General features: G+C 36.1%; 2 protein-coding genes across 4 annotated transcripts in view; both read left to right on the top strand.

Moving 5' to 3' along the window:
• Positions 1-14692, top strand: part of nkain2 (sodium/potassium transporting ATPase interacting 2) — a 161377-nt gene extending 146685 nt beyond the window's left edge. Inside the window, exons 6-7 of one of the 3 annotated variants that reach the window (XM_016537540.1) lie at positions 4109-4190; positions 12799-14692. In XM_016537540.1, the coding sequence (XP_016393026.1) occupies positions 4109-4190; positions 12799-12808 (92 nt within the window). In that variant the 3' untranslated portion in view covers positions 12809-14692. Of the gene's footprint in view, positions 1-4108; positions 4195-5467; positions 5521-12798 lie in introns of those variants that run through there. The other 2 variants (XM_016537539.1, XM_016537541.1) reach the window with 2 other exon arrangements.
• A 4970-nt stretch (positions 14693-19662) lies between these two features.
• Positions 19663-23390, top strand: part of rnf217 (ring finger protein 217) — a 15237-nt gene continuing 11509 nt past the window's right edge. The window contains exon 1 of the mRNA XM_016537624.1: positions 19663-20617. Within this exon, the coding sequence (XP_016393110.1) occupies positions 19763-20617 (855 nt within the window). The 5' untranslated portion in view covers positions 19663-19762. The remainder of the gene's footprint in view (positions 20618-23390) is intronic.

Raw genomic sequence — 23390 nt, 5'->3', positions numbered from 1 at the left:
ATATATATATATATATATATATATATATATATATATAGTGTGTGTGTGTACCTACTTAACCATATTTTGGGGACAAATTTGTACCCAAAAGTGAGCTAAACCTGACAAAATCTCCAAAAACCTCCCTTTGGGGACGTCCTCATTTGTAAAACTGGTATAAAAATAAAGTAAACAAAGTTTTTTTTTTTAATTGTAAAAATGCAGAACGTTTTCTGTAAGGGGCAGGTTGTTAGAAAATTAGTTGGTGTTAGTTGGTGTAGGGTGATAGAAAATACAGTTTGTACAGTATAAAAACCATTACGCCTATGGAATATCCCTATTTAGATAGCTAAGTAAACGTGTGTGTGTGTGTGTGTGTGTGTGTGTTTATATGAAAGACTTTTCCGAATTTATTTCTATACAGGTGTTTTAAATGTATTTTGAATTTTATATATTAGTTAATGGAAATGTTCCTGAAATTAATGGATAATGTTTTGGCTGAAAATTACCAGTGCATTATTCATTTTTCAGCAGCTATTACTCCAGTCTTCAGTGTCGCATGATCCTTCAGAAATCATTCTAATATTTAGTGCCTAAGTAACATTTATTATTATCAATGTAGAAAACACTTAATTTATATATATATATACATATATATAAAGCGTGATACATTTTCAAGCATTATAGATGAATAGGAAGTTCAAAACAGCATTTATTTTAAATAGAAATATTTTGTGACGTATAAATGTTATTTTTTTAAATTGCAACATTAAATTATACATTATATATATCCTTATATATAATATATATTCTCATTAGCCTATCTCCTATTATCTCCTCACACAGTAAATGATTTTGACAGATTTGACTTCCTGAACATTTAATATATTTCCTTTGGTGGAGAAAAGCATCTTAAATCAGAATCCCTAGAAATGTGTGGATTGTTACTCGCTAGCCTTTTTCAGAGTACCTTATGAATAAAACTCCCTAATTAAGCGATGTGTGCAAAAACGAACTTTCATCCTCTCACAAAATTTATTGGCTTTAGATTAGTCAAATATGCAAAGCTTTGCGCCGCAAAAACTTCTGCCGCCACACTGATTGCTTAACTTCCTCAAACATCATTCAGCAGCACTCCCGGTGTCCAGTGGGGGTTCTGATTGTCTCAATCAGTGATCAGGACAGATTCTAGAACATTTGTGTAATTGGAAATCCCTCTCGAAAGTCTCTCCCAATCAGTCCATGGTCGGCCTGAGTCTGAGTGACTGCCGGAGCGCTCGTGATGAACGGCGATCCGTTGAGAGATTATCAGCGGTGTTGATGTTCCAAGGGTGGGCACAGGAAAATTCCACTGAGAAATATAATCGTTGAAGCTCTGAATCCTCCAAATAGGTGAACGATATTGATGGCTTGATCCCTGAGGCATGTAGAAACACTAATCGGGACGCCATATTGGCCATTACGGCTTTAATTAATATAGTACATGAAGCACCTCGGCAAAGGTAATGAACAGTTCAAACCAATCAACACGGTCCACACGTAATTACAGCTACTATCACAGGTAACGTCCCAGGGTCCATTTAAAGAAAGGACAGTATTTAAATGATTCTGCTTCTGAGAGCACGATAAAGCAAGAGAGAGAGAATTAGGAAGAGTCAGTGCGCACAAGCTGCGGGGAAACACTTTTTGCATCTATAACACGGAAATTAGGTTAAGGCTTTCCTTTGGGGATATGCAATCAGGCTTTGTGGTTGCAGGGAGGTGGGAACTCATGCTGATAGTCTTTGCGTGCCGCGTGCGGTTTACAAATGCCTTTGTCGAGGAAGAGCTTTTGGAAGGGTGAAGCCAAAACCCATAAAGCTTTGCTATATGGACGCTGTGAGGAGAAAACGTCTATCTCGGTCTAATTCCCTGCAGCGCCCGTGCCATCAAAATGGCTCTTTTCTGGGATGTGTCGCTTAAAACAGATTAAATAGCTATTTGAGTCGTTTTGTTGAGGTCGAGGGACGGTTGTTGTATGGGTTTGAATGTTAATGCTGTAGCTCAAGGCGGCCCATAGACCCTTTAATCTGTCCACTTGTGTGTTTTTGTTGTTGTTTTTTACTTCATTACTGAATCAGTGATCCCAGCATTTCCCATTATCTTGGCAGGAATAGCCAGGAAGAGATATTTGTTTCACTGCAAAGGGGAAATGTTTTCAGAGCTGTTTAAGAGCACATATCTGCCCTCAGGCAATCTATTTTAACATTTACCCCCTGCAGACATATTTATGTAAAGGACATTAACATGGGAATGTTCTGAAGTGCGGCGTAACTTAATGATCAGTGTTTTCTATTTTAAATGGTTTGTGTGTATGTATGCTCAAAAGTTTGGGGTCAGTAAGATTTAAAATGTAATACTTTTATTCAGCAAGGATCCATTAAATTGATCAGAAGTGACAGTAAATATATTCATAATTTGTTTCAAATTCTGTTCTTCTGATCTTTCTATTCGTCAAAGAACAACAGCTTTCAGCAATACTAATAAGAGGAAATTAAACAACTAATCAGTATATTAGAATGATTTCAGAAGGATTTTGTGACACTGGAGACTGGAGAATTTATGCTGAAAATTCAGCCTTGCCATTACAGAAATAAATTACTTTTTAAATTATATTAAAATAGAAAACTCTTATTTTAAGTTGTAATAATATTTCACAATATTACTCTATTTCTGAATCAAATAAATGCACCCTTGGTTAGCATGAAACATTTATTTCATAAAAAAATCTTACTGACCCCAAACTGTGTGTAGTCTATATTCATTTTCATATTCATTATTTCATCATATTCATTGCATTAATAATGTAATGAATTATGAGTGAAGAGTTAAATCAATTAATTAGCAGTATCATTAAGCAATATTTATAATATTTATTAAGCAATATTTAGTGTTTTTCTCTTAGAAATTGCTAGTAAATTTCATAATTACAAAGAAATGGCAAGTAACACATTGAATTAAATGTGAAATTTTGAAATAAAAAAGACAGAAATCATTTTTTTTATAAAACATACTCCAGTATTCTTTTGAAAAAAAAATTGTTTTTAGTGTTTAATGTGAATGATGGTTCTAAAGGCCTATTTAAGCCCAATCTAAACCATTCACTCAAAAACTTACAACAATCGACAATCCATATAATATATGAGTTGATGTGTCACAGTATTATTATTATTATTGTTGTTATTATTATTATTAATATGATTGTTGTTGTTGTTGTTGTTATTACTGGTACTATTTCTTTTGTTGTCTTTTTCATTTTTGTATGTTATTGAATTGTAAAAAATATTTTAAGGACTGTCAATCAATTTAAAGACTGAAACTAATATGTTAATTAATGACATGATATGTCATATATCAGTATATGTTTAGAGAGGAATTCAAACAGTGTCCTGCTAAATGTGAGCGCTCTGGTTTAAACTGCTGGCGCAAGCTTTCAGACTGACCTCTGCGGGTCCCCAGATAACACTGATCAGGACAAAGGTCTAACTCCACAATAAAACCAACATAGATTAGGGGATTTGTAGGTATATGCCCCCTAAATTCTATCATCAGAATGATAATGGTTCCAGTCTTCCGTTCTCCGTCTGTTTGGGATGCACGAGAGAAGCTCTCTGCTAATTCCACAGCTTATCTCCTGTGTTCGTTGGTCTAGGAAACAGCCTCTGATTGCCAAAGCCTGGATCTTTATCACACACTTTATTACCTTTCCGTCTTTGTGGAAAGCCCAGATACTCGGGGCTTCCAGGGCCTGAAACAGCTGGTGGGCCCTCACAGAGGGGTCCGGGGCTAATCCTGTCAGTTTGCTTTATGTTAGCCTATTTTATAATCCAACAGGCAGCGTGCCACAAACCGGCCTCCGTAGATATCAGTCTCACAAGGTTTCAATTTGCGCAATTTGAAGGGTAATGGAAACGCGCCTACAGAGGGTCCGGCCGTTGATCATCCACTGCTCATGATTATCACACTGACACACGCATGGGATACTTAATCAAAAAGTGCTTATTTGAATGAACGACAGCATTCAGTAAAATAAATCATCTCTTTTTTTGTCCCCCATCTTCCTCTTTCTCTCCCTTTCTCATTTCTTTAGTTGACTTTATAGGAGGGTTTGATTCGTACGGTTACCAAGGGCCACAGAAGACGTCACATTTGCAACTACAACCAATGTACATGTAAGTATCACAAACATGAATGGTTTTAAATCAATGCAAACCTCATTTATAGTACACAACGTTTTCTTATACAGTTTCAGCAGTGTTTTGTTATATACTGGTGCTTGAGGGTAAATTTTCATGGTGCACTGTATTTTATTCAAGCCATTTTTTCCCCTCAGCTCTCTGCAATTGCTCATAAGTGAAAAACTTGGCAAGGCAATTTATGTTTTCTTAGTAAGCTGCATCTAACATGTTTATAAATTATTAAATCATTTTGATAACGTATTTATTTATTTGTCAGATAAATGTATTGACTTATTTTTAATGTACATTTATTAATGAAATTACTTAAGTCATAACAATTATCAGAATATTTATATTTATTTATAATAATAATAATAATTTATCTGTGTAAGATTTTTTTATTTAAATTTGTTAATGAAATTGTGACTTTGAATGTATAACAAATATCAGAATATTTATATGTAATTATTAAAATTTTATTTGTAATAGTCATTGTAATTATTTATGTAATGTAATTATGCATCACTTATTGTTATTATAATAGTAAGTACATGTAACGTGTAGCAAGGACACCATAAAATAAAGTGTTACCTTATTTATTTACTTAGTATTTCAAAAAAAAACAATGAAAATGTTAAAGTAATTTTCATATATATATATAATATTTTATGTTATAGAAAGAAAGCATGGCATTGATTTTATTATATTTTCATATTAGAAAATTATTTATTTGTCCAATGTATAAATTGCAATTTTATTTCTTATATAATTGAACAAAAGTCATTTATTTAAATTCAAAAGACTTACAGTTATGTAAGTTGTAGTAATAGCGGCAACAACTGATAAAGAAATTCATTATCAGCTATTTTCCGTATAGATTTTGTGCTGCAGCCGTAGTCTCTAGACTCTTGTGCTGTTGTACAGTGAGTCATTGTGTTTGTATCTGGGTGCACAACACTCTCTGTTGGACATACCGGACATACTGTGGAGTAGTTTTATGAGAGCTGGTCCGTGACAGACCTGGAGCAAAACAAAACCCTGAGGAGTATCTCTAGCGGAACATCTCGAAGAAATAATATCATCGTCAGTCTGGCTGGGATAATAGCTTAGGTCAATATTAGGGGAGGTGATCTGTTTGCTTAGTCTCTGTTGGCAGCTTAAATGTTTATGAGTAAGTAGTTGAATGCTCAGAGGTGGGACTGGGTGATTGCTGGGAGATTTAAGAGGATTTGGCTTATTGACACTGATCTATTGGTGATTGTGTTCTACAGAGTCAGCCTTTATGTCCACAATGCACTCCATTATGCCAGGAGGTGAGACAGCAATGCTATCAAAGCTTAGGCCCATGATCTATATGGAGACAGCTCTTTGATGGAAGACCAAAGTGTAGTACAGGAGGTGTTGGAGGAGTCACTGAAAATCAGTAATGTGCAATACAACTTCAGAATTGTCGGATATTCAGAATCAGAATCAGAACTTTCTGATATTCTAGTCTGCTGCCCATTCACAGAAAAGTACTCTTGAAGACAGTGATTGCCTTTATTGTGTATAGACAGCTATAGGTATGCCATTCATAGGTTGTTTTCCCCAATAGTGTAAATATAGGCAACATCAAAACATTAAACTAGTCAGCATAGCAACAACCAATGACGTGAGTTTGTGTCTGTTTGTCCAACCAATGGAAGATAAGTTTTGGGGATTTGAGGTGACACACGTCATCTTTAACCAGGGTTATTATAGTTGACTTTTTTATCGTTAACTGAAATAAAAATATAAAAATCTTTAAATTATTTTATTTCAGCTAGTTGCCAAAGACACATTTCTCATTTTCATTTTGTTTAACTTGATGTACTAAAATAACTAAAGCAAAAAATGAAAAAAAAAAGAATAAAAACTAACATTAAGAAAAAACAACTAATAAAAGTTATGAAAACACACAACAAAATTACTAAAATTGAAATGAAAACAAAAATACAAAAATAAAAAGCTAATTTAACATTAAAACTTGTAAAAATCTTAATGATACTCCGCACAATCTGACTTGCTGGAACAACCTGCTGGTTCGTCCGGCCGGAGGAGAACTGGCCCCCCAACTGAGCCTGGTTTCTCCCAAGGTTTTTTCTCTATTCTGTCACCGATGGAGTTTTGGTTCATTGCCGCTGTCGCCTCTGGCTTGCTTAGTTGGGGACACTTATTTAGCAGCGATATCGTCGACTTGATTGCACAGATACTATTTAAACTGAACTGAGCTGGATGATGACATCACTGAATTCAATGATGAACTGCTTTTAAAGGGTGTGTTCACACTTGTAGTTCAGTTCATTTGGTTCATTTGGTCCGGACCAAAAAGGAAAATTATACATTTGGTCCTGGTCCGCTTAGCGTTCACATTAGCATTTTTGACAGCGAACCTAAAGACACCGAACCTAAAGGCATAGTGATATGTTCACAACCTGACTGGTCGGCTTGAATGACGTATATATCGTGACGGATCCTTCAGAAATCATTCTAATATGCTGATTTATAATCAATGTTGGAAACAGTTGTGCTGATTAATATTTTTTGGGACCTGTGATACTTTTTTTTCAGGATTCTTTGATAAATAAAAAGTTAAAAAGAACAGTGATTATTCAAAATAGAAATTGTGTGTTACAATACACACTGCTACACAAAAGTTTGGGGTCAGAAAATTTTTTCTTTTTTAAGAAATTAATACTTTTATTCAGCAAGGGTGTGTTTTTCTATGCTGGTGGGGACTTAAACCTGAATGCACACCAACTCATGGGGACTCGTGTTACCCTGAGTTTTTTTGAAAATGGAAAAATGCCTGTAGTTTTGTGTGAGGGGTAGGTTTAGGTGTAGGGTTGTTGTAGTGCGATAGAAAATACGGTTTGAAAAGTAGAAAAACCATTACGCCTGTGGAGAGTCCCCACAAGGATAGCAAACCAGACATGTGTGTATGTTTATATACATGTATACATAGACATTATACATGTATACATATATGTATATGTATATAAAAAATAAGCAGCTACAGCTGTATTTTACTCTGTGGTATCATTCAAAGTAATTTTTGGCCTGTGGTTGAGATCAGCTCAACTGATGTGAAAACATATGGCGGGGGTCCAAATGTGCCCGTCACCAGTCCTGGCACACAAGTGACACCAATGGCAAAATATCAGCAGGAACATTCCCTGCCATCCTCCAGGGGAGGAAGGACACAGCTGAGCTGCCCAGCGCCACAGTCCAGACACAGGGAAAAAAAGCTGACTGGAATCCTGCCAGTGAAATGGGATCAGAAAGGATTCCCCATATGGATTCAAATAGCAAGGGACTGTGTTGATTTACCAATAATACCGACAAATAGTCTATCCCTAGAGAATTCCCACCTAGATAGCCCTTGTTAAGAAATAATTCAGGAAAATCAGGGTAACGTAGTATATATACACTACTATTATCTCTTCTATTATCACTACTATATGTCTCTTTCCAAGGCTGCATTTATTTGTTAAAAAATACAGTAAAAACTGAAATATTGTGAAATATTATTACAATTTAAAATAACTTTTTTAATGTATTTTAAATTGTGATTTTTATTTTATTCCTGTGATGCAAAGGTGAATTTTCAGCATCATTACTCCAGTCTTTAGCGTCACATGATCCTTCAGAAGTCATTCTAAAATGCTGATTTGCTGCTCAGGAAACATTTCTTGTTATTATCAATGTTGAAAGCTGCGTGATAGTTTTGTGGAAACTGTATATGTATACACATTTCCATTCTCTGCCACCAATGCAGACAGCAGAAAGGTGCAATTACATGGGCTTTTAGATCAGTGACAAGTAACAATGCTTTATGCAACTCCATCCTCGTCTTGTGGGAACAGATGCTGTAAAATTGGGATTAATGAGGATTACACAGAATCCAGAGAAAGACTACAGAGAAAATTAATTATTCTCTTAAAGAGCCGCACCCCTGTCTGTACCCACGGCTGCTCCCCTGGTCTTATTCAGAGAAAGTGTCTTGTTGAAGATGCACTGAATATTCACTGTCAGCCAGTGTTTTGTATTTATTACATGGCCGGCTGACTAAATCATTCTGTCACGTCATGAATCTCTTGCCTTTGTAAATGTCAGACTCTCACTTTTCCATAATGCATTGGAGTGCTTTGAATGGCAGGTCCATACATAAGCAGATGACAGGTTTTGATATTTCAGGGAGGAGGTTTTTCTCAGCGTGATTCTGTGAAAGCATGCGTGTGCATGTTGTTTAGTGCGTTTTGAGATTCAGTGTGGAGAAAAATAGAATAATGAAAAGTGGAAAAGGTCACAGCTAATAATTAGTTAGAAGGGCAAGGTGATATGAGAAAACTTAAATGAAATTAATAGATGTCACTCAGAAGCCCTTTAACATAATGCAAAAAACCCACACATAGGCGTACAGCGGCCTAAAAAGTATTTGGAGATTTAAACGTACAGATCACACTTTCACGTCATCTGCAATTAAATTTAATGCTAGAGGTTTTCTCAGAATTAGCAAGTCTTAATTATCTAGTGTTTTATCATTTAAAACCAACTTTGTTTTGAATCGTCGTTTTAGAAATGTTTTACTTAGCACACCTCGCTTTTCAGACCGATGAGCTTTGTAAAAATCGACGCGTTTCAGAAAGGCGGGGCATAGAGGAGAAACAATAATGTACAGTATGTGGAAAATAATGTGTTTTTTGAACCTTAAACCGCATAAACACATTTAATTACACCAAATACACAAAATAATGTTCTTTTTAGCAACATCATATGACCCCTTTAAGCTGCTTTGACACAAAAGCGCTATATAAATAAAGGTGACTTGACTTGACTTGATACTAAAATAAAACTCCTTGTAACTTATATAATATGACTTACCGGTATATATGAATGAATCATGGGTGAACTTACATACCTTAATAAGGATCAGAAAGATTTTTAATGTTTTTTTAAAGAAGTTTCTTATGCTCATCAAGGCTGTATCTATTTGATCAAAATGTATGATTTAATTTAGTGAAATATTATTGCAATTTAAAATAACAGTTTTCTATTTTAATATACTTTAAAATATAATTTATTCCTGTGAAGCAACGCTGAATTTTTAGCATTATTACTCCGGTATTCAGTGTCACATGATCCTTCAGAAATCATTCTAATATGCTGATTTATAATCAATGTTGGAAACAGTTGTGCTGATTAATATTTTTTGGGACCTGTGATACTTTTTTTTCAGGATTCTTTGATAAATAAAAAGTTAAAAAGAACAGTGATTATTCAAAATAGAAATTGTGTGTTACAATACACACTGCTACACAAAAGTTTGGGGTCAGAAAATTTTTTCTTTTTAATACTTTTAATACTTTTATTCAGCAAGGGTGTGTTTTTCTATGCTGGTGGGGACTTAAACCTGAATGCCATGGGGACTATGGGGACTCGTGTTACCCTGAGTTTTTTTGAAAATGGAAAAATGCCTGTAGTTTTGTGTGAGGGGTAGGTTTAGGTGTAGGGTTGTTGTAGTGCGATAGAAAATACGGTTTGAAAAGTAGAAAAACCATTACGCCTGTGGAGAGTCCCCACAAGGATAGCAAACCAGACATGTGTGTATGTTTATATACATGTATACATAGACATTATACATGTATACATATATGTATATGTATATAAAAAATAAGCAGCTACAGCTGTATTTTACTCTGTGGTATCATTCAAAGTAATTTTTGGCCTGTGGTTGAGATCAGCTCAACTGATGTGAAAACATATGGCGGGGGTCCAAATGTGCCCGTCACCAGTCCTGGCACACAAGTGACACCAATGGCAAAATATCAGCAGGAACATTCCCTGCCATCCTCCAGGGGAGGAAGGACACAGCTGAGCTGCCCAGCGCCACAGTCCAGACACAGGGAAAAAAAGCTGACTGGAATCCTGCCAGTGAAATGGGATCAGAAAGGATTCCCCATATGGATTCAAATAGCAAGGGACTGTGTTGATTTACCAATAATACCGACAAATAGTCTATCCCTAGAGAATTCCCACCTAGATAGCCCTTGTTAAGAAATAATTCAGGAAAATCAGGGTAACGTAGTATATATACACTACTATTATCTCTTCTATTATCACTACTATATGTCTCTTTCCAAGGCTGCATTTATTTGTTAAAAAATACAGTAAAAACTGAAATATTGTGAAATATTATTACAATTTAAAATAACTTTTTTAATGTATTTTAAATTGTGATTTTTATTTTATTCCTGTGATGCAAAGGTGAATTTTCAGCATCATTACTCCAGTCTTTAGCGTCACATGATCCTTCAGAAGTCATTCTAAAATGCTGATTTGCTGCTCAGGAAACATTTCTTGTTATTATCAATGTTGAAAGCTGCGTGATAGTTTTGTGGAAACTGTATATGTATACACATTTCCATTCTCTGCCACCAATGCAGACAGCAGAAAGGTGCAATTACATGGGCTTTTAGATCAGTGACAAGTAACAATGCTTTATGCAACTCCATCCTCGTCTTGTGGGAACAGATGCTGTAAAATTGGGATTAATGAGGATTACACAGAATCCAGAGAAAGACTACAGAGAAAATTAATTATTCTCTTAAAGAGCCGCACCCCTGTCTGTACCCACGGCTGCTCCCCTGGTCTTATTCAGAGAAAGTGTCTTGTTGAAGATGCACTGAATATTCACTGTCAGCCAGTGTTTTGTATTTATTACATGGCCGGCTGACTAAATCATTCTGTCACGTCATGAGTCTCTTGCCTTTGTAAATGTCAGACTCTCACTTTTCCATAATGCATTGGAGTGCTTTGAATGGCAGGTCCATACATAAGCAGATGACAGGTTTTGATATTTCAGGGAGGAGGTTTTTCTCAGCGTGATTCTGTGAAAGCATGCGTGTGCATGTTGTTTAGTGCGTTTTGAGATTCAGTGTGGAGAAAAATAGAATAATGAAAAGTGGAAAAGGTCACAGCTAATAATTAGTTAGAAGGGCAAGACGATATGAGAAAACTGAAATGAAATTAATAGATCTCACTCAGAAGCCTTTTAACATAATGCAAAAAAAACCACATGTGGGCCTACAGCAGCCTAAAAAAGTATTTGGAGACTTAAAATACGGATCACACTTAATGTATGAATTTCATTGCGTTAGATGCAAAGTATCACATTAGCCATCATCTGCAAACCAATTAGGCTAGAGGTTTTCTCGGAATTAGCCAGTCTAAAATATCTAGTGTTTTATCATTTAAAAACAACTTCTTTTTGTGAAATGTTTTGCTTTGGTGAAAATGTACTCACCCTCAGGCCATCCAAGATATAGCTGAGTGAGATTGTTCATAAGAGAAATGTAGCATTACATCACCTGCACACTAATGGATCCTCTGCAGTGAATGGGTGCCGTCAGAATGAGAGTCCAAACAGCTGATAAAAACATCACAATAATCCACACGACTCCAATCTATCAATTAACTTCTTGTGAAGCAAAGAATTGCGTGTCTGTAATAAACAAATCCATAATTAAAACATTTTCATTTTTGAAACAAGTCCTCTATCCATAATATTGCTTTCTCCACTGGAAAAAGTTGTCTTATCTGAATCAGGTGAGAAATATGGACAGATCAAGAACCATTTACAAGTAAAAACTTGATGTAAGAGAGCATTATTATGGATAGAGGACTCTATTTAACCAAAGTTAACGTCTGAATAATTCATTTGTTTTTTACAAAGATGTTAATTGATCGACTGGAGTCGTTTAAATCTGGTTGGTCTAGTTCAGTCCTACACCTCATGCAACTCAAATACATGAAGAGCACTTGCTAATCCACACGACTCCAATCTATCAATTAACTTCTTGTGAAGCAAAGAGTTGCGTGTCTGTAATAAACAAATCCATAATTAAAACATTTTCATTTTTGAAACAAGTCCTCTATCCATAATATTGCTTTCTCCACTGGAAAAAGTTGTCTTATCTGAATCAGGTGAGAAATATGGACAGATCAAGAACCATTTACAAGTAAAAACTTGATGTAAGAGAGCATTATTATGGATAGAGGACTCTATTTTAACCAAAGTTAACGTCTGAATAATGAATTTGTTTTTTACAAAGATGTTAATTGATGGACTGGAGTCGTTTAAATCTGGTTGGTCTAGTTCAGTCCTACACCTCATGCAACTCAAATGCATGAAGATCACTTGCTGTCAAATTCAGTTGCAAATTGTCTTGGTTTATTTAAAAAAAATCACTTATTATAATGGGTGTTAGTTTGCACGCTAAGCGCAAACTGTCCAACTGAAAGTGCCACTGGTTTCTCTCAAAAGACAAGGTTGCATGACACCAGTGCGTGTGCTGTCTTTTCTTAATAGGAATGCCATTTGGTTTGATATTTTGTTAGTTAATCCAGTGACATTCATACATTTTTAATGTTAAGTGTTCAAATATTTTGTAAACAAAAATACGCTTTGTTTCACCCAGCTGAGCTTAATCAAGTAGTCAATCAGTCTTAAAAGCATGCATTGTAATTTATTATGTTTACACTGTCAAGATCGGTCTTTAACACTTGTTTTCTTCTCTCACAGGTCAAAGTAAAAGGATAACTGCCTTATCAGCCAATCAAAGCAACGAACTGATGTTTGGACTTGTCTTTCTACGTAAATGTCTTAACATGATAGTGTCTTACGAACAGTCGGAGGAACACAGAGCTGACACTTTAACCTCAAAGACTCCAAGTGGATTTTCTTTGTCTACGCCCAGCCCTTTCTCCTCCAGAGCGCTGCCTTCAGGCGCGAGAGAGCCCTCGTGTGGAGAAACCCCTCAGCAGACTCTCATCATTGCGGCCATTAGCAGTGCAAAACGGAGGAGCCGTTTGAGCGGACAGATCTGCAATAAGAAAGACTTGGAATCGTGCAATGGACCGCGTGGATATAGTGTCAGTGTCTCCAACTGGCTTTCACGGAAACCATCCATACTTAAAGAATGTTCATTAACTAGTCAGTATGATATTAGTTATCTAGTCCTACAATCTTTCAAATGGTGACTGGAGTGGAGAGTCATTATTTCAGTTGTTTACAAAGGGTCATTCCAAGCATTGGAATTGCCGTCGGTGTTTAATTGCAACCCAAGTAGTTTTTCTTCTTTCTCCTGGATGTACTTGTCTTGGAAGTGCCAAGAACAGTTACGAAAAAAAAAAAAAAACAGAAATCAGTAGCTGCTAAGAGATTCATATTTTTTGGAGTTAAATGAAAGTCCTAAAAAAAATATGATTTTATCCGTTCGACGTCACCATGGGATCAACCGTATTTGTTTGCATGAGGTGTCAAAATCTGTCGCGTATTTAATATCTTTCAGGTAGACATAGGCCGACCTTGGAAGGGGTACCAGTCGCTCCAAACGGTTACTTGTGAATATTGTTGTTTTTTAAGACGGTGTTGAGTCTTGTACAAGATAACAGATAGAAAACCAATTGTAACTTCTTTCTATTTTAAGCCTTTTTTAATGTGTGCAGGTGTTCACTCTTTTGTAGTAGACTAATAATTTATTATGCCGTGTAAGTGGGCCTTTCTTTTATATTCCTGTACATATTGAGAGGGGTAGGGATAGAAATGCAGTATTTCTAGTGATGTGATGTGCGAGGAGGTGTGTGGAAGAGTCTAATCGGACGCTTTGTTTTGTGTAGTAACAGGAGCCCAAGAATAACGATTCTCTAAATGATTTCTCAACGCAATTGTTCCCCAACTTTTAAGCGAGAGGTTAGAATTGCGCTAGATGCTGAAGCTATTCAGGTGTTCTCCCTTGATTTAGCTGTGCTGTATGGCTTCTTTTGTAACCTCCCTCCTAAATGAATACCAACAAAGAGTTTTTTAATGCTGCACTTTCAATCGCATAAAATACTGTGCATATTGTAGCCCTTGGATGATGCGTGAAAGCATGAAATATCTTCATTTTGGTCAAACTACCATGCCAAACGCAGCTGAATAATGCATTTTCCCCTTCTTCAACTGATAATGGATGATGAAATATGTATTTCTCCACTGTATATTATCTTTTCCCTTAAACTGATTCTAACTGTGTGGAGTTGACGTATATCTGCGGTTTGGTGTCGAATTTTCTGAGAGAAAGTGCCTAAAATGACATCCTGTTAACATTCCAAATAAATGGCAATCTGCTCTCATCCAGAACGGCTGTACATAACAGAGGGTCTGACTGAGCTGTGTTTAATCAAACCCCTTGTGAACTGCACTGGCAAGGCTAAGTGGCTTTGATAATTAATAAAGATATTTTAGCCGCACCACTCTCCAGACCTCACTGGCAAATAATTCCCTGCAGTCTTTTGCTGCAATCTTTCTGCATCCGACTCGATATGGAGTGATAAATGTTAGTTTGGGTAATGCAGTTAATAAGAATGATGACACTAGGAAAGGAAAGCTGTATGGGTATGTCTCACAGAACCTTTCAAGAACATATCTGAGGTTATATTTCATCCCCAAAGTCAAAAAAAGAGAAAATATATTTTGCCTTATGAAAAATAAGACTTTTTTTTTTGTCATTTTTAATTTCACAACGAGAATATTACAGTAATGAAATATTGAGAATAACCATCAAGAATGTTGGGAATTTTAAAAATAAAACTAAATGGTAATGAGAAAGAACGTTACAACAATAGTGTTACAAAATATCTTAAATGTCTTTTAATTAAAAAAATTGAATTGATTTTTATTTTTATCGCATGCGATTTATCGTGCAGCCCTAATATATATATATATATAGATAGATCGCAGGATTATTTTTAGGACCTTAATGGTCCTTAAAAAAGTGTTGAATATTAATATCTTAAATATCTTAGTCCTGAATATCTTAATGGAACACCTTAAATATATGGTCCTAATATTGTATTATTATTTTTTTAAAGCATTAATTGTATTTATTTTACTTAATTATTTTTTGGGGTGAAATGTGACTTGGACATGTTTTCCAGAGATGTGCCTGTGTAATTGCAGTTGTTTGAAGGTTTTTGATTGCCTCAACTACTCAAAGATGAGCAGATTCCAGATGAGCGAGACTTACATCATGTGCAAGTGACTTTCAAGACATTTGTAAATACATCCTGAATCAACATGGTGCTTGATTAGACTTTATCATATTAAATAAACAGGGCAAAGTTAAGGCAAAAAAAAATATTTAAGTTCTTGCTCTCAATATACTTGCAAGGCACAGTCTAAGCTTACGTGAGATTTACCCTGCATTAATACATGTAAAACAAGACTTGAGAGTGTTAATGTCAAATTTGACTATCATACAGTAATTATGAGCTGAAGGAAGCCTGAATGAAAATTAATACCCTTCAAGTTCAGGAAATCTTGCATGATGCTTCTACCCAGGAGTGTATGTGATGTCACCATGACAATGCTCTAACCAAAACTGTAAATAAAAAATATGGTTTTAGAAATTAGTTGAAATTCTTGTGGAGTGTACAACATGGTCCGAACGAAATCACAAAAATAGCTTTTATTTGACAATACATTGTAAGAGTAGCTTAACCATTCTGGTTAATTAAATGGTAAATTATGATATCCTAAAACAAATGACACTCATGGTAGATGCTTTAAGCAGCTTTCCAGGTTGTTTTTATTGGGTTCAGTGCTGAGTTTTGAATAGATAGACCTTTTCTATTTCTGTTACTTTTAAAGAATGACTGTAAATAAAACCAGACTGTGTCAATGACTCTTTATTTTGCTTCTCTTCTCTGTTACTTCACTTCTTTGCTTTATTATGTCATTTCTAAGTATAGTAACATGTCATACAGTACATAGCGACTGTGCCTAGCAACAGACTGTATCTTTGACATTGTCACTGATGACTGTCTTCCACTTAAAAAGGAACCGCTGTCAATCATACGCCGCAAGCCCTGAATTTCCCTCACAGCACTAGTGATATGCTTCAGCATCACATGTTCCAGCTGCACACTGCCTTTTGTTCTTTCATCAATGCTCAAGGCGTTTGTTTGTTTTACAGTCATGTGCTGTGCAAATGATTAAAGATCACATGCACACACACCTAATCAGTCATGCATTTACCTGCGACCTTTAGTATCATTGAGATATTCATTTTTTCAACATATATATATATATATTGAATTATATACATTTTTGTCCTTATTTGTTTGTTTTTGTTTTTTTATATTTATAAATTTTTATTTTGGCAGCATCATTAATTTTTATTTCTAGTTTTATAGATGATGTGTGGAAAACGTGTGGAAATCAATTTTGCTTCACTATTTTAGAGGGATAAAACTAGTGTCCTATCTCCACATTTCATTCTGTACAAAGACCGAGGGGTGTTTTAAGGAGCACAAAGGGGTTGTGCTGTGGAAGGAGGTGATATATAGGGATGAAAGACCAGATTTTGCTACAGGACGCTGCTGACACGGAAGCTGTTCTCCGCAATTTTTGATGGCATAAGCATTCCCTCCCATTACCTTATCGTTTCAGTCCTGTCCATCAAACACTGAGTCTGGGCTCTGTGCCAAAGCCCCCATAAGTAGGCTAGTTGAATCATTATTATGATGCATAATATTTTATCTACAGTATTAATGGGAACACTGTATAAAATGTATAATGACTTACCACAGGACTGAATCAGTTAATTGCTGGCTTCTCAGTGCAAAGATTCTGAAGTTTTCAGGAATAAACCCTTATAATTTGATTATTAAAGCTACTCTAAGGTTTGGTCCTCTAGCCGTTAAAAATACAACTGAATGCGTCTTGCATCTTTTATTCGTGCTTCGGCTCCGCTCGTGGACACGTAAATAACGTTTTTACAACCAGTTTTTCCCGGGAGGTTTGCCGTTTTTAATGGTTATCTATGTTTTTTTTTTATCCAGTTTTTCTCATTCGTTGTGACAACAAACGTTCAGCTTTGCTACTTCACACATCACATGACATGCATGGGAGAATGGGGTAGGCTATGTCTGCAATTTCCCGTTAAAAATACAACTGAATGCGTCTTGCATCTTTTATTCGTGCTTCGGCTCCGCTCGTGGACACGTAAATAACGTTTTTACAACCAGTTTTTCCCGGGAGGTTTGCCGTTTTTAATGGTTATCTATGTTTTTTTTTTATCCAGTTTTTCTCATTCGTTGTTACAACAAACGTTCAGCTTTGCTACTTCACACATCACATGACATGCATGGGAGAATGGGTAGGCTATGTCTGCAATTTCCTGCGAATTCCGTCTCACAGCTCTAGAAAATAATTAACTTTTTTCCAGTTTAGTGTCATTTTAATCATTATTTAACTATTAGCTGAGTAGCACCGTGATGATTCCTGCAAGCTGCGGACTTGAATTGTTCCTAAAATTATGCAGCTTAAGAAGTGTGCTATTGTTTGATCTTATGCTGATTTTTTTTACGGTGACCCAGTAGTGCACAACACAACGAAATTAGCACAACACAATAGAAACAAGCCGCAACCCAAGGGAAACTAGTCGCAACACAACGAAATTAGCACAACACAATGTAAACAAGTCGCAACACAAAGGAAACAAGCCACAACACAACGGACACAAGCCGCAACACAACAGAAACAAGTTGCAACATGATGGAAACAAGTCGCAACACAACAAAATCACCACAACACAATGGAAACAAGTCGTAACACAATTAAATTAGTCCTATGCCTTGTGTTGGGGAGATTTCGTTGTGTTGTGCAGCCTACTGTGCCACTGTAGATTTTAGCCTGCCAGATGATAAATTGAGCAAAAAAGAAAAACGCATTTTGAAAGAGGGACCTAAACAATCAAGAACACCCTAGCAACTATAAAGCATCATGGCAAAAAAAAAAAAAAAACCTACATAGCAACATCCTGGCAACCATCCAGAAACTCTTTGGCATCAGGCTAATGAGTTTTTCACAGGCAAAATCTTCCTTAATCTTTGTATCCAACCTTTTGTTTCCACTTAGGCACTTAAAATGCCAGAAAATATGAATATAGATGTCTCAAGGCAGAGGAAGGGAGGGACTCTTTGCTTCTACAACTCAAATGAGCCTCTGTGTAGCACAGGATTTGGTTGCTTTGAACGTGTGACGCGTGCTTGAATGCATTCTGTGACATTGTGACCCTTCTTTGGTTCATCACCGATAATAACAGATGGTCACTCCTTAGAATTGTTTTAATTAGCCCCCTAACAGAAGGACGTTTAAGCATGACTAATATCTGTGATTTTGATTTATTAATTAATGACGGGTTTGTGTCACGCTTTTATAAATGGCCACACAACAGTGACTATTTGTCAAACATGTTCAGTTTAAAAAGCCATCTTGGGAAGCAGTACACTTTCTGTTATTTCAAGGAAAGAATAGCCATTTTGTGTTTAGATGCGCTTGCATAATATGAAGCAAGAAGCTGCACTGTTTACTAATGCATATCGATATATAAAATGTGAAATTCTTAACATGCTACATACGCTACATGTATAGTATTATTAAAATCTTTAGCAATGACAACTGTTTTTAAATTTCTTGTTGTTTGTAGATAAAGTGTAAAGCTTTCATTTCTGACCTTACATGGCTTAAAGATGCTGTGAATGTGCAAATATCATCAGGGACCCTGGGGCTTCTTTAGCCTAAAGGAGATCAACAAGGTTGGGCAGAATGTTGATTCAGCTTGTACAGCGTGCCCAGGTGACCTATTACTGGGTTAATTTACCTTTTACTCTTCCAAAGAAACATCACACTCAGCATTGAGATTCGTTTTTACCTTACGCTCTACCTCCCTCTAGTGTCTAGACACATTAAATTAATCAAGATAAGACTGACAGGAAAGGGTAGGATTACCAAAGTTACATATTTGAAACTCAATGATTACAAAATTATAGCCGACTGTAAGATAATAGCCTATATAAAATGAATCATTCTCAGTGTGGTAATAAAATCAAGAAAAGTTCTATTCGATTTTATTCCATTCTAAGAATGTTCAAAAGGTTTTTTTTTGTTTTGTTTTTTAATCTTGTTGATGTTTCAGTCAGTTATGTTTATAATAATAATATAAATAAATAAAAAGAGAAACGTATATTTTTTTCGGTAACAACATGCTGTACGCTACTACTATTTGTATAATCTGGGCTATTCTAATAATTGTAATTATTATAGTTAGATACGCAGCGCATTTAATAGGTTATAAACAGTACTCGCCTTCACCTACAGAGCCTAAACGAAAGTAGAATAACGCCCGTCTGTGAATTTATTGATCCTACTACGCTGAAGAATTCTATTAATATTCATAAACAAAGTCTTTGCCATTGGAAAGCAACGACATAACGTCAAAGCCGCCTAATTTATATTCATAAGCCAACCTTGTGCCATTGGAACGTTTCCACGCAACGTCAACGTGACTTAATTAATATTCATGAGCAGAGGCTTCGCCGTAGTAGGATTCGTGATTTCGGACCCGGAAGTGGTGTAATAGTTACTCGCTCTGTGTTTAGTTTGTGAGTTTGAAAGCGGACTGTGTGTGTTTTCGCACAAATGGAAAGTTGACCGCTCGGGAATGGAAGATGAGTCTTCCATGCGTATGAATGTCACCGCTCAAAATATGCCCGGTTATATTGGACGCGACGGGGAATCTGTCCATGTATCCAGCGGGACACGGAGCACTGATTTCGGCCGGGATGTCCGCAGCAGCGACGCGAAGGTGCCATCATCATTATCGTTATCCTCGAAGGATGTTTTGGAATTTCATAAACACAAACATGAGCCAGGAGGCAATAATAACGAAAATAACGAGAGGGAAAACATAAGAGCCGTTGACATTTTAAGGAGGAATTTTGGTTCCACTATCAGAGATCCAGAAGATCCCAAAGACCTGGAGAAAGTAGGATTTGACATCAAACTGAACGACTTGGATCATGAAAAGGATGATGAAAGGATGCAATGTAGCACAAAAAGTCTCCAACAAAACATGGAGAGCAACTCAGGATTGGGAGATCCTGATGGGAATCATCATATTGATTATAATATTGATTTGAAGAGTGGTGAAGATCCCAGCCAATCAAAAGAGCATGTTTACTGCACTGTATACTGTATTGCCAATGATAATTATAGGATACCTGTTGAGAAAACAACATCTGATCATGAAGCTGCATCTTTATCATCATCATCAGATGTGCTGGTTTTACCTCCCACCGACTTGCCAAATTCAGAATTGGACCATGATCACTATCCAGAGCCCCATACAGTCTCCGACCTGATGCTGTCTGGATTAAACAGCTCGTATAACACTGGCAACAGTTTATCTGTTGTGTTAACCTGTCGTATTTGTCTTGATGACAAACAAACCGTACCGCTACACTGTTGCAAAAATGCAGTTTGTGAAGAATGTCTGAAAAGATACATCATCTCACAGGTATCCACGTCCATACCATCTCAGTTTTCCTTTCTTTTCAGCATTGAATAAAATCAGGGATGTTTCTTTGTTTGTGTCTGCAACCACCTTTAAAGTGGACTGATGCAAACCTAACATGCCTCTACGTGCCAGCAATGAGAATCACATCCTCCTGAAGCTGTGAAACATCTGTCATCTTAATGTGCTTTTCTGTCTTTATACCCTGGTATAGTGTTGGTAATACTGTGATACTCCACGATGACATGTTTATGGTCTTTACAAGGTAATCTAAGGTGTTTCGACAAGCATGTTTTGTTGGAAGAGCACCTGTCAGTCAGCCTGATATTTGCTTTTCTTGATTGTTTGTCTTCTAATTATAGCATATTTCTGTTTGTTAATGGAGAAGTTCTCCATTGTGTTTGTGAAAACGTTCTCAGCCTGTCCTGTCCCGCTTTGGAGAAGTGATGCGTTTCCTGTGTTGCTTGGTCTGGCTCATGTGGTCATCATCATAGACTTGGAAATGTTAGTTTTAGTCATTTTAGTACTCCCTTTCCCGCAGAGCAGAGGCCCTTGTTGTGTAACACAATACAGTCATGTCTGTGTGATAGAAAAAAGCATGACCATTTCTGAGTTCCTCAGAAAGATACATGACACACCAGCATGTGTAAAATCGAGTCTTGTCAGGGCTTTGGTTAAACTTTTAAAAAATTGAACTTGTTTGTATATTTAAACAAATTTGGATTATGCATGGTCAACTAGTCATCCAGCCATTTTATTTTGACATTTTAATGGTGTTTTAATTTGCATGCGGTACTTTAGCTAGACATTTTGCTTGATAAAAACCACTTGGACAAGTTGTACCTTTTAAGTTAATCCTATTTAAAGTATTAAAAATGTAGATTGGCTGTTGAAATTTGGGGGGTTTTGAGACAGCTTGTCAAGTTGAACATTTTTCAACTTCTAAACTTCTCAAGACTCATTCGACTGCACTCTATCTATGTTTTTAAACAGAAGAACATGCCTCATGTAAACAACCCCTTAAACTGTCTTCTAGTGTGACTTGTGGCAGTTGTAGCTGAAGATTGCAGACATTGAAAAAGTGGCCTAAGAAATGCATCCTATCATGTCAGATGAACCCCAAGTTGTAAACAGATAGATCACTCAAAAAATGAAAATTCTGCAATCATATACCCAACCTAATTTCATTTCAAACCTGTATGACTTTCTTTCTTCTGTGCAACACAAAAGAAGATATTCTGAAGAATGCTGTGGTCAGACCTCATTCACTGAAAGTATATTTACTTTGAAACTGTTTCACTTGGAAATTGCTAGCAAATTCCACAAACTATTTCAAAGAAATGACAATTAACGCATTGAATTTAATGTGAAATTTTGAAATTCTATGTTCTTGTAAAACATACTGCAATAATCTTTAAAACTTAGAATTTCTGAGTTGACTTTCGTTGTATGGACATAAAAAAACATGACACAACAACATAAGGGTGACTAAATGATGACAGAATTTTCACTTCGTGTGAAGTCACTTCGTTTTCAGTTCGTGTGAACTTCTTTAAGACCTTCATGTAACCCTAAACTAAAAATATATATTTTTTTTCATATCCCTAGTTAGGTTGAAATACTCTAATATCAGGTTCTTAGAAAGAGGACGTTTTTTTTCTACCCAGTGGCAGTGAGTCATGTCGCTGGCAAGGGGAGGAAGAACTTGTGCTGTAATTGATTGCTTAATCACTGAACTCAGCCTCTAATTACATTACATGACTGTTGGCTGGAAGGTCTGTGCGCGGTTTGCAGGCAACATAGAAACAATTTGCCCTTCTGGAGGGATCTTGTGGTCGTAATCAAGTAACGTTGGCTTGACTGTTGCTGCTCAGATTTATTGCCCCCATGAATGATCTTGGGGGTCAGGCAAAGGTTGATGTGGTAATGATAGCTGTCTTTTGTGGCCAAAGGTATTGGTCTGGTTTTGTCTTATTCATGGCCAAGCAGTCACCAGTGTTTGGTGAGCTCACTTGGCCTGCTTAGCTGCAAGCCTAGACCTTTTTTCTCGACTGTGTTCTGGAGTGCACAATTATGGTGATGATGCTGCCAAAAAGAATTTTGTTTATATAGCCGCTTGCAGATATATCGCCACTCCTCCCATTGTTGCAGCGTGTGTTTTGCTGTTCGTGGACGTACTGTAAAAAGCTGATTACCTGTAAAACCTGTCTGTTTGAAACGTATCCAATGACAGCTTTACAGCTGTGTACAGCATCATAACAAGGTGGCGTAATGCATAAGTACTTCGTTTCTGGTTCTGGCTACTACTCGTATGTAAAACATGAAAACATCCTTTATGTGAGCATTAGGCTTACAAAAATTTTAAGTGAAGTAGGGCTGCACGATTATGACAAAAATCATAATTGTCGATTATTCCCTTGAAATTGTAATTGCGATTATTAATTACGATTATCACAATTTACATTGAATGATGTTTATACCATTGTTTGATGCAACTGCATGCCGTATTTTTATATGAAAATAAACAAGCTGAAAACACTCTAACTGAAAAACCTTTAGTGCTTTTCTATAGTATTAAGCCTCAAATGTCAAATATACATCGGATTGGTTTCTTCTTTAAATTATAAAAAAAGTTAAAATATGAATGGTATTATAATGTTATACTAAAACTAAAACAATGGAAAAACCCTTAAGATAACATGTAGAAACAAAAAAACGCATCTTTTTACGCGAGCAGAATAACATAAGTGGACTTTGAACAATTAATTGCCGCTTT

Source organism: Sinocyclocheilus rhinocerous, unplaced genomic scaffold (assembly GCF_001515625.1).
Source record: "Sinocyclocheilus rhinocerous isolate Xijiao unplaced genomic scaffold, SAMN03320098_v1.1 scaffold185, whole genome shotgun sequence".
In the NCBI taxonomy this organism is placed as follows: Eukaryota; Metazoa; Chordata; class Actinopteri; order Cypriniformes; family Cyprinidae; genus Sinocyclocheilus; species Sinocyclocheilus rhinocerous.
The sequence above is the reverse complement of the archived record's forward strand: the minus strand, read 5'-3'. Positions and strand labels throughout refer to the sequence as shown.